General features: G+C 50.4%; 1 protein-coding gene across 1 annotated transcript in view; it reads left to right on the plus strand.

Moving 5' to 3' along the window:
• Positions 1-12,535, plus strand: part of PAPPA2 (pappalysin 2) — a 101,181-nt gene that overhangs the window by 74,393 nt on the left and 14,253 nt on the right. Inside the window, exons 18-20 of the mRNA XM_074597362.1 lie at positions 179-311; positions 1,417-1,526; positions 4,234-4,305. Of these exons, the coding sequence (XP_074453463.1) occupies positions 179-311; positions 1,417-1,526; positions 4,234-4,305 (315 nt within the window). The remainder of the gene's footprint in view (positions 1-178; positions 312-1,416; positions 1,527-4,233; positions 4,306-12,535) is intronic.

Below are 12,535 nucleotides of genomic sequence, written 5' to 3' on the forward strand. Positions count from 1 at the left end.
TACACATAGGCTGGACCAGATGACTGCAACCCAGCTGCCTCAGAGAACTTCCCTCTGGACTTCACTGGCAGGAGGGGGCTCCTTGCATTTTGTTCCCTCCGGAGCTGGGCAGTGGCCAGGCATTGTAAGCCCTGCTACTGCCAGTAGTAATACCGGCTGCTCTCCCTCTGCTTTGCAGGTTCCCATCATCTGCACCAAGGAGGGCTTATGGACAGAAGAGTTTAAACTGTGCGAGAGCTTACAGGGCACCTGTCCGCCACCCCCGGAACTGAATTTCTTGGAGTACAAGTGTGAGCAGGGGCACGGCATAGGTGAGGGCAGAGGAAAGCTAAACAGAAAACCAAACCTTACGTTGACTCAGCTCTCCCAGAGAGCTGAAGGTCACGATGACTCTTCTTGTACCAATCCACACTAAATCTATTAAAAAAATCCTGTTTTCTCTTCTGTCCTCTTTCTAGACACAGAGCCAGGGGCGGCTTTAGCCTTGTGCATGCCCTGGTTGTAGTCATGGGCAAGACTCAAAGCTAAAGCTGGCTCCACTGTAAGCGTCTCTCTTTTCAGAAGGAGCAGGGACTCGTCTCTAGGGCAAACCCAGCCCTTTGCAGTAATTTTCCTAATCTCTAGCCCTCCAATTCCCCCAAGGTCTCTCCACTTGTTATTACTGCTGACGTTACAGGGTTAATGTGGCAGGTCCTACATAAAAGCCACAGTGACAATAGTGCGTAACAGGGCACTTTCACCAGATGAGGCACCACATCATCCTTTTCTTTCTCCAGGACTTGGTCACTTTGTGCTTTCAGGAAAAGCCGCAGTGCTCAGTCACAGTGGTTGCATCTCATCTGGCATGCTGCTGGACAGGACGCTTGAGCAAAGCCCGTATCACTCTGAAGCAAACACACCAGTTATCCAGCTCTGATCAAAACAGGCCGAAGAAAGTCTAAGGGCAGATCCTGCTAAGGTTAAGCTTTGGACAGACCTGATGTGAGGCTGGGGTTAGGGCTGGGATCCACCTGGTTTTCAAAGGTGGTTTTTGCAACATTTTTTCTTCCTAGGGCATAGGAAGACAGTGGGAATTCAGCATGGTAGAAAAACTATGAAAACACTTTCTAACATGTCAACAAACATCCCAGAGCATCTAGGTCAGACTTATTTTCCTGCCATCAGGGCTTGAATCTGTCTCTTGGGGCGTGTTCAATTTTCCTCTCATCTGGGAGAAGAGAATTGGCCTCTCCTGTAGGCCCTTGCATAATTCAGGATTTGGGGAAGGAATTTTCATACCAGGTTGGGAGGAAAAGGGTCTCCTCTATGTCCACCTCTAACCTCAGTGAGGAGCCTACATGTTTGGCTCAGGCACGCTCTTCTAAAACATAGTTGCCTCATTCCTGACGAAGTCCTCAAGGCTCTCTTCTCCTGCAGGTGCTGTGTGCATACCTTCCTGTATCATACCTCCCAGCGATCCTGTCATACTGCCCGAAAACGTAACTGCTGAGACTATGGATCACCGTCTGCAGCCCACCAGAGTCCAGGTAAATGGGGAGGTGGATTCCTCTAGCAGGGGGTTCGCTGACAGCACAGAGGGCAGCCCTCCTCCTCTCTCTCTGGTGTTATTTAAGCAAAATCTCTTTGCCTTGGGTGAAGAAGGGTAAGACTCAGAAAGACAAGCAGCGTAAGTGAGCTTGGGGCTGCCTGGCCTTCTCCAAGGAGCTGCCCGGGCTGCATGCCCCAGAGGTACCTGCTGCTCCCCATAATCAGGTTACAGCGCCAAGGTCCTCCTCCCTCCCACCACTTCTTCCTCCTCTTCCCTCCCCTGCAGACACTACTGCACAGCCTCCTGCTCTCCCGTTCAGCATAAGCTACCCGCTCCCAAGCCAACTTTCAAGGACTTGCAGGATACCACAATGAATGAAGTTAAATGCAGGAATCCCGCTGATGTTCCAGGATGTGCTGCATGCCTAAATCTGCTAAGCTGCTGTTATTGTCAGCCAGTGTTCTGGGAGAGCAAAAGCCACCCCTGGCACATCATGATTCTGGGTCCCTGACTGCCTGGCAGCAGGGATGCAACCCCAGGCAGGCATCTCCCTGCCAAGGAGGAAGCAGGGCGCTGTCAGCTGAAAGGTGTCTCTGGCTGCCAGGACCCGCTGGCCAGCCAGTTGCCTCTGCTGCTGGAACAGGGGGGGGCCTTTCCCTCCCCGTCTCTTACTCATTTTGTAGGCAAAACAGCTCAAATAGCTCAAATAGTTTGGATCCTCACGGCACGACTTTCCCAAAATGCATCTCCGCCTGGGTAATATTTCTTAAAATAAAAACGAGATGCATAAGGAAGGAGTTGGAACAAAAAAAAGCAAACAATCTTCCCAGGAGCCAGCGCTCCCATCCAAATGCTTTCCCCTCCTCCTGGGAGCTTGCCGGAGGCCCAGCATCGTGCCTGTGGATACTACTGTATGTCACCTTGAATCAGACCCACAATGGATCACTGCTGGGGGGTGGGGACGCCCGGGACATGTGGGATGGTTAAGCATGAGCCTTGGAAAGAGTCCTCGCCTTTGAGGGATTGGATGGTTTGGCCCATCAAGGCAGTGGTGTTCGGCTTCCCTTTTGCTGCTGCTGTGGGCTCTCGTGCAAGGGAGGCATTTTGCAGAGAGCAGGAGGCATTATTTTAAGAAGCGGCTCTCCCCCTTGCCAGGAGCTCTCTCTGTGGACTGTCTTGTTTCCTCTCTGCCCCTGGCTCCTGCCTCTGCTCCCTGCTATGCTCCTCCAAGCCTCCAACAGCCTCCATTTCTGGGAGCTGCCACGCTCCTGAGGTGGTAGAGAGGATAGGGTGAACCACACAGGGAGCTGCAGAGGCCACTCGGAGATGGCATGGTCCTGTCTTTCTTTCAGCTCTGGTCACATCTGACAGCCAAGCATGTTTGTCCCTCTGCCCTTATTTCCAAGCCTGGAATACGAATATACTAATATGAGTGTGCTAAAATGCCATTCAAGTTGCCCAGCATCCACATATGAAACATCCCAGCAGGGTTAGGATCCAAATATGCTCTGGGCTGAACAGGAATCAGCTAGCTCAGCCAGCATCCCCAGCCTCTGCTCCAGCTGACGGCAGCAGCCTCCAGTTGTGCCTTCCTTGCAATGGCTGAGCCTGGCCAGGACCTCATTCTGCCTCAGCCCCATCATGGTCTTGACCGAACATGCAGCAGAAGGACCTGCAGCAGGTTTGCGTGGGCAGAGCTACCCTGTTCCCAGCTGCCATGCACCTGGGAATGCTGGAGCTGGTCTGCCTGCTGCTGCACATTTTGAATGGGAGGCTAGGAGAAAGCACACATGCCCTTCTGTGTGACTCCAGTGCTGTGAAGGGCATCCTAGGACACTTTCGCAGTCCAGCCATCATTTTATGGGGCCTCAGATTTCAAAGTCTGCCTGAGCTTTACAAGGAGGAAATTGCATGTGTGGTGGGGCTTTTCTTCCCTCTGTATAATCATGAGTGCTCCCCACAAACCCTGCTGAATGAGCAGGACAACACGTTCCAGCACGATGAAACTGAGCCCTTCACATCTTGCTCTTGTGTCCAGTTGGCTGTAACAGCTGAGTTCGTGCCTCGTAAATACCAGTGATAACCTCAGCCCCACGAGTGAACACGAGTCTGGTGTATCTCCTTCAGGCCAGGTCTGGGGGGGTGAGTCCTCTTGGGACCTGGTTCTCAGAGCCCGAGCAGAGGTCAATGAGCAAATTAATGCAGGCACCAAGTGATGACTGGCTGAGCCCCCCATCCCGTACAAGCCAGAAGCTGGTGAATCCAGCATCATGCAGACAGGTGATGGCAGACTTAGCCTGTTGTGGCCCTGGGGTGGCTTCCTTCTGGCAGCATCTTGTGGTCATGTTAGCCGCCGTGAGGTGGCACTTCCAGACAAATTCACTTCTCTGGTGGTCCTGGCCATCTCCTTTTGTCCTCTCTCAGTCATGCACCTATATACATCTGCGTAAACACACGCACATGTCTATCTAGCCTCTACCTTGAAAAATGTACCCTGGTTTGTGGATGAACCACGTGCAGCTGCCTTGGGTTTGATGGGCTTCAAAGGGTTCCCTGCTGGGCAGAGGTGCAGGAAGGGTCTTAAGGGTGCCACTGCTGTTCTGCACCGCGATGTTGTGGAAGAACCTGTACCTCCAGAGAGTGTTGGTGGCTGTGCCCTGCCTCTGCTGCCTCGCCTAACAGCCCTTTTCTCCCTCTCTCCTCAGCATATTGTGTGCACGGGCAGGCTGCGATGGTATCCAGACCCCTCCGTCATTCACTGCATCCAGTCATGCGAGGTAAGCCCCCCTTGCTCCCAGCACAAGCCTCCTCCTCTTTGCAGGAGAGCTCCTGGTGATGAAGACTCACTCCAGCACAAAGCTGGATGGCTTTGGCTTTATGTTTGCTCAAAGCTGGGCCAGGGCTTGCTGGCTCAGCAGAGACACCAGTGCAAGCATCCTTGGGTATGGTTCCCCACAGCCAGGGTGATGCTGGGGAACAAGAGCTGCAGAATAACTCATTTCCTTCCTCGCCTGCTTCTTCTTGGCTAGCCCAGGAAGAATGTTCTAGCAAAAGGATTTCACTGGCAAGGGGTATCCCCAAAAAGACCATGCTGACTCCAAGCCTGAATATTTCCTTAACCAGAACTGCAGTTCTAGAGTAACGCGGATCCAGAAAAGCCCTGTGTGACTCATATGTCCAACCAAAACAACTAGGATTTCCAGCCTCGTACATGCAAAACAAACCACTCCTGAAGAATCTGCAGACAAAGAATTCCTTGCAGAAATGTTTGCTGCTCATTTTGCTTTGAATAATGACCAGGCAGGAGAAAATCACAGGCGGCCTGGAGTCAGTTTGCAAAGGAAATTAAAAATAGGCAGTCTCTGTCAAGCACTAGTTGTTATTATGATTAAGGATAAAAGGAAAAAGTGGGGGGGTATTTTGGAATGTTGTATGCTGAAAATTTGGGATTTTTACCAAAAAGGAAAATGTAAATGAAGTTTGTACACCAAAAATAGCTTTGGGTTTTGCTGATTTCTTTTTTATTTTTATATGCTCATTTCAATGCAAATGATCGCTTTTGCTCACTGATTCTGCCTAGCTCAGCTCTTTGTCGACTGAAGTGTGGGAGAAAGGGCTATGTTGCAGTGGCTACATCCCCAGGAAAGAAACGTTATGGTCAACAGAAGGTGCAACAGTTATTTTCCAAACTTGACAGCTGTGTTGTGTATCTCTACTGCAAGGCACGGGCTGCAAGCGTGGGGGAATGAGGTGCTGTGTGCTAGACAGGTGTTTGGTGGTTGAGTACCAGAGCTTAGTGATGGATCCTCCAGTGTTTTGGGAGCTCCATGTCTTTCTAACCCACATCTTTTAGCTCGGTTCTGGGGCGATGTATTTGAAGTAGGATGGGCTTATGTGGAAGAGCAGTCCAGATGGTTGTGATGATCCTATATGTGGTTCTCCTGCTAGCAACTCTCTGGGAGTTGTTCCTTCCAAAAAAGGAAACAGATGGGATGTGAGGTGCTCCTCCTTCCCTTCCTGTGCAGTTTAGGTAAGAGAAAGCTGACACAGGCATGAGGATGCTCCCTTAGCCTCAGATACACCAGACTGACCACAGCCTTTCCTCCTCTATGATTCCTGCACCTCACTTTGGGTCAGGTCTGTGTTTTCAGCAAGAGGTCCCGTAGGGGATGATGAAAAATGCCAGCTTATTTCTGTGTGTGCTTGTATGTGTGAGAGAGAGAGACAGGGACCAACTACCTGAAGTCTCAGCATCTCGCGGTAACAGTCACTGTCTTCTCATTGGCCACTCAAACATACTCATGGCCAGCATGACCTCTTTCTGCTCCTGGATGCTTGTCATCCCCTTTTACTCTTAGAAAGCAATCCTCGACAGCAGTCTTAGCATACAGTATGTTAAGCAAGCCAAATGCTTGCAGTGTTCTACCAGAAGCTGGAGAGTCGATGCTCTTATTCACCCTTGTAGACTTTTTAATGCCTTTTCTGCTTTCAATTAAACTTTCATCAGAAACGACCAAGCAGTACATACTCTTCCTGCTGAGGTCTCACCAAAGCCCTGCACAAAGTTTCCTTGTGCTGGAAATGTTTCTTTTGATAGGACCCAGGACTATATCTGTTATTTCTGCAGTTGCATCTGTCTGGCAGCTCAGAGATATCCTGAGGTCACCAAGTACACCCAGATCTTTCTCTACCTCCTTTGTTTCCAACTGATGAGCTCCAAGCGAACAGCAGATGTTTTACCATCAGTACAAGAGCTTGCCCTTCAATTTTATACAAGTGAATGTCATCCTGTTTCTCTCTCTAGTCCTTCGGGTCATCTAACTATGTGTCAGATATCCTGATCCTCCTCTGAGGAACAATGCCTTCTTCCTCGTTAGCAATTTTGTCAGTGCAGACCTATTTTTAAGGTCACAGTCACTCACTGTAATACTAATGAAGATTCATCTTCAGATAGTTTCTTTTACCCTGATGCTCTCCTTTTTGATACAGCTCACAGCCACCTCCTCCCTGTTCTCCTCCTCCTCACTTCTCACATATGTGTCTTCGATTATTCTTTTCGTTGGGTTTTCTTCTGCACTGCTGCAGGTTGTTAAGGTTGAACTGATCAGACAAATCTTCCCAGATAACACTTTTTCACATGTGTTTTATAGTAGTCATTGTCTTGCCATAAAGAATAACTCTTACCAAAAATTGTCTCATTCAAAGTATTGCTCAGCACTGGGAGGAAGGTAGGTGTTACCGGTCCCCATGTTTGACCACAGAAAATGCCCTGAATATTGTTTCCACCTCACCTATGCTGGCTTCCGCCCTCATCCCTATTCCTCTGGCCATGCAGAACATAGCTTCTGCTGGGTCTGACGTGGTTCAGCTTGATTTACCATGTCCGTGGGACATCTCAGCCCCAAGTTCCTCCTCATTTCACAGTAATCCCTCACTGGAGGCACCTCCTTTAGGACCCCAACTTCTGCTCTCCCACTGGGCAGCGAAATGCTGTTCCAGAGGACTGTCCAGGTCACCTCTGGTCTGAGTCACCCCTCAGAGATGCTGTTGCCTCTCCATTGACTGCCAAGTGCATGTTGGATGAGGAAGCCTTCTCATCTGGATGCCTCAGTGAGGGGAGCAACCCTACATAAGAGAAATCCAGGCCACCTGGCTGCTCAGACCATGTTTCCCTGGTGGAGCCACTTTGAGCTGGGGAATGGCAGCAGTAGCCAGGCCTCAACCTCTGCAGCCTCAGCTGGAGCCCTGCCTCACATTGGAAAGTTCAGGTCACCGCACAATGATGTTAGAGCGATTTTTGCTTATCTTTATCATATGCTGGCAGCAGATCAGCCTGCCTGCTCATCCTTCTCGCTCCTCTCCCCACCTCCCTTCTCTTTCCATTAATCTGATTGTCCATCTGCCTCCCAGTGCCTTGCCAAGTTCCCCATCCTCAGAGTGCGGAGGCACGTAGTTCAGCGGGTGAGGGAAGGAGGGAGGGATGCAAACCCTTCCAGGACCCCATCAGGAATACAAGTTAGTGCTGAGTGTGTTTCACCTCTTAAGAGCCAGCGGAACATCTCATCCCCTGCCATCAGTAGAAAAACAGATGGCAGCACCAGTGCGGGGAGGGGAGAGGAGGGAGCTTGGGGTTGGGTGGAGAGGGGAGTAGAGGAGGAGAGAAACCCCTCCTCCCCACTGTGGTTTGGGAGGAGGTGCTTGTGGTCCGGGTGGTGTGCTCGGCTGCTGGGAGGGAGGTGTTTGCAACATCTGGGGCAGGTTTGTCCCAAGCCATCCCAAGGTGACCAGCTCACAGCTATCCTCCGCCTGTGCCCAAGAGCAAGTGAGGCTGTTGACTTCAGAGGAGGAGACAGCATGTACAGTGATCCAGGCTGCTCCCTTGGACTATTCCTACCATGGTTCAAAACAGTCCATGCATGAGCGTGGCCAATATTAGCTGCTATAGAGCATCTCCTAGTCCATGCAAATCACTAGCTCTGCACCCCTCTATCTCCAACCATAGTGCAACATGCTGACCTTGCCCCCACCTCCAGCCCTGTTTCATCATTACATGCAGGTGGCAAAGGGTTAACTGCAAGGGATTTAAGGCAGCATGCTTTGGACAGACCACCAGTAGGCAAAGCTTCATACTGGTACTGTAGGAGTTGGACAAGAGCTACTCCAGCTGTGGCCTCCTCGTAGGGTAACAATTCCTTCCTGATGTGACTCGGTACCTTCTCTGGTTGAGGCTGGCTTTGCTGTACCTTGATCGGAGCAAGTCCTGCCGGCATGATGGGGGAACAAGCAGAGACTTTGGCTTGAGGTCTTTGCTTCATGTCCTGGGTGAAGATGGGCCATACCAGAAAGCAGTCATGAGCATGAGCTGCTGGGAATTTCTCAGGTCTTCCCTGCATGAGGACAAGGTCTTGCTGTCCTTGCATGTGCTGCTGGTCATGTTATCACGATCATAAAACACTAATCTGTTCCCTGTTTTGTGGTTTTCCTGAGGTATTACAATGGAAATGATGAGATAGGGATTGAAGTGTGTTTGTAGTTGCAAGTTGTTCTCCAGTCTCTTAATCCAACAGGTAGTCATTGATCCTGATGGATCCTTGGCTCTTCCCACCAGCATGCACAAAAACCTCGCTCAGCACATCTGTGGCTTGCGTCCAGCATTTATCAGCCAGAATTAGCTCCTTTTGAAGGCATATTCAATAGGAACGGTGGGAACTCTCATCTAAAATCTGGGTCCTGCTGTGCTTTAATGTGATGGGAGACAGAGTGCGACTCACTCCCTGGGCAAAACGCTGCAGCCGGAGTCCAGCTGCAGGCAGCTGCCTCTGCTCCTCACCCTTGATGGGGCTGAGGCCCCTTGTTTGTCCCTCCTCCCAGACCCAGGAGCTCTGATTTTGTACCATGGCAAAGCTCCGTGTAGCAAACCAGGCAGAAACGTTATGCTGGCGGGATGCTCCGTTCCAGGAAAGACATCCTCTTCTGCTCTCCTGGGGCTTAAGGCAGTAAGGACTACAGGCACCCCAGCTTCTCCAAGGAGACTCACTCCAAAGAGAGCAACTAGGTATCTCAGCATGGCCAGGATTTAAAGTGACCCTCTTGTGATGCTCACATCATCATTATCTCATCTTCTGTCCCCATGGGAGTGTTTCATGACACCTTTATCCAGTCCGCAGTCTTCCTCTGTCTGCCATCTGTCTTTGAAAATGTGGAAAGGATCCTACTGGATGTGACTGCTGTTCTTGTAAGCAGGCAAGAGGCAGATGGTGACTACTACTCCTTCAAGAGTCTTGCCAAAGCCTATGAGCCCATGTGATCCAGGTGACCAAACAGGATTTGATGAGTTGCTCTAGATTCTGGTACATTCAGATTTTGGATAGTACATGACATGTTGGCCTCCACATCTCAAGAGGATGCAGCGGAATTGGAAAAAGCAATCAAAATGATTAAGGGATGATACAGCTGCCCTTCAAGGAGACCCTAAAATAGCTGGGACTCTTCAGTTTGGAGAGCAGACTGCTGGAGGTTTGCCAAGCCACAGAGGTGCTGGGTAAGATGAATGCAGAACTGGGGAGCACTCAGTGAGACTCAAGGGGGTTGTTTCAAACAGATGAAGGAAAGTACTTTGGACACAGTGAGCACTGAACTCCAAAACTGGCTGCCATGTGAGTGCGCAGGATTGAGTAGTAGTTTTAAGTTCGAAAAGGGATTAAACAAATTAGTGGACATCAGGTACACAAACGGATACTGAAAGGACTAGGCAGGGCTATACCTTCCACCATGCCTAACACAGCAAGTGTCAATATGGGGGGAGAACGAGGAGCATTGACTGCAGGCAGTGGTCACTTCTGGATCAGACCTGGTCCCGACTTGTGAGGGCAAAGCCCTTCCTGCTGGAGAGGTGGAAGGAAAGATGAGGAGCTCTCTACATACCTGCTGGGTATATTTTCATGCTGCTCTTGGCACAAGCAGTGTGGTCTGCTTAGTGTGGGATATAGCCTTTCAGGGGATGAGCCCAAAGAAATTTATTCCTCTTCCAAAAACCTCAGTTGAAGCATACTTTTCCTAAACTGTGAGAAGATCTCTCTCCCCTGCACGCACGTGGAGTGTGATTGTAGAAACCTCATTTTCTTAAGAGACAAAGCAAACAGAGGGAAGCAAAATGATCACACACTGGCACGGTACAAGGACAGGCACAGCTCTCCTGCTGGCAGGGACGGGCTTAGAGAGGCCCAAAAGACAGGAGCCTTTTGGCATTAGCAGGACCACAGCACCCAGGCTGTCATTCCACCAAAGCAGCCTCAGCTCCCCCAACCCATGGCTGTGGAGGCTGGCCTGCACTCGGGATGCCCCAACCTCTGGCTGCTTCTCTGCCCTCTTCAGCTGAGGTGCCATCCCTCTATCCCTGTCCATGTCCCACTTTCCCCTTTCCTGGTGGTACCAGTCTTGCAGGCAGTGATACAGACAGAGGGAGTGGAAAGCCACTGAAAGCACCCACTGAAATAAAAATCAATGCATCACTTCTGATAATAAACAAACATCCCCAAGTGTAGTTCAGCCAACTGCTCTTCCACCACGAATATTCATTACCCTTCAGCTCCTTCATCCCTCATACATTGTTTTTCTTTCTGTTTAAGATCTGTAACAAGAACTTGGCAGAAACCAGATACAAGTGGGTCAGGAGGCCCTTGTGGTTTTCAGGGCTTGTTTTCCATAACCCGTTCTATCCTGCAACATATTTTGCACAAACGGCTTGGCAGGAGATCTAATCCATGGCAGCAGGCAAGCTGCTGAGGGCAGAATCGCAGGCTGGTGTTGGTGGCATGGGAAGTCCTGGCTTCTCTCGTGTGCGCAGCAGCAGCCCTGCAAACGGTGACCGCTAGGGACCCACTCTGGGAGCCATCGCACTTGCCAGGAGCACTGCCAACACGTGGCATCTTCCTGTGCTCCCCTCTGCTTGTTCTTTCCTGCTTCTGTTTTTTTTCTCCTGTTAGCACTGAGATCCCTTAGTTAGCACTAAGGATCCCACCACAAACAGATCATGGACAGAAATCTTTTTATGGAAGCAAAGATATGCCCTGATGTGGTATTCATCTACACCAGCTTTCCACCTTTCTTCACTCTTGTCCCCGTGGACTCTGCAAAGCCCTTTCCAGCTCACTGCTCAGACAAGGAACAAGGCACAGAGCAGGACAGGGGAGAAGAAATGCATCCCTATTCAGTAGCCCAAAGTGCCACATACTCAATTCTGCAGCAGAAGTGTATCCAAACCAGATCCTGGCCTGGGACACTTTCAGGCACCATGAAGGCAAGAACTTGTTCTCCCAGTATGGCCATCTACAGCAACATTCTGGCTGGATACCAAGCAATGATCTAACCTCTGCACTTTTCAGACACTGATCCTATCCAAACTCAATCCAGGCTGATTCAAACAGGGCCCAGGTGTTTGCAGGAAACAGGGTCCTTTTGTCCTGAAGAACACTTAGAGCTGCACACTGAGACTGCTGGGAGCTGGGCTGTTGCTTGCCTTGGGCATGGCAGTACAAGTGATGGCACATAGGCTGAAACCAGACAGCAGGACGCCGCCTTCCAGTCTGTCACCCCTTCCTGGAAACGTTCCTTAGAGTATGTAGAGTACTTTCTCAAGCAACATGCCTCTGTTTTCTTAGTGAGGCCTGGGGAGAAGGATGTTGGAGCTGGAGCAGATTTTCCTGAAGACCTGATAAGTGATGAAAGCACTCTGCACGCTGAGCTGACAAGCAAGTGTCTCAGGGACACCATCAAGCTCAGAAACAACTGGCATTTCTCCATTTCTAGCCATGAGGTGATGGGGCAAGTCCATGATGTCTCCTAGCAAGCCATCCTGCAGGCATGTGGCTCCAGGGGACAGCCACCATGGTTCAAAAGGAGCACAGAAACAGCTCATGGGACACAAACTAAGAGACGTTAAAATGGTGGATGAAGTGCTGGGTTTGTAGGAATCTGTTTCTCTTTTCTTCAAGCCACCTGGTCCCAGGTGCCCCTTGCCAAATTTTGAGTGCTGTCTTCCTCTGAGCAAATGCTCACCCTGCCTCCCTTGCTGCCACGGGCCAGGTAGCATTTGCTTGCTGCTAGGAATGGCTCTGGGCAGCAAGGCATCCCAAAAAGCTTTTTGAGCAGAAGCCACCCCTGTTCCTTCTCTGTCTCTCTCTGTGTTTTTTAGAACTGATTTCCTTCTTGCGCGCTGGAGAGTCTCAGGAAGGAGAGAGGGAAAGAAAATGTGCTTGGGGTGTTGAGGGGGGGAAGAAAAAAAATAATAAAATAAAAGACACACTGCAACAGAGAGAGGGCCAAGAAAAATATTTAATCCAAACAATGAACATTGTCGTTTCCTCCCACAGTCTGCATTCCCAGTCAACTTCCCTGGGCAAGCAGGGGGAGCCAAGAATGGCCGGGCTCTCTGCCTCACCAGCGTGAGTGTGGGGACACTGTGCTACAGCATCGCTTTAACTAGCTCCTGCCACGTCTGCGGCTGAA

Source organism: Larus michahellis, chromosome 8 (assembly GCF_964199755.1).
Source record: "Larus michahellis chromosome 8, bLarMic1.1, whole genome shotgun sequence".
In the NCBI taxonomy this organism is placed as follows: Eukaryota; Metazoa; Chordata; class Aves; order Charadriiformes; family Laridae; genus Larus; species Larus michahellis.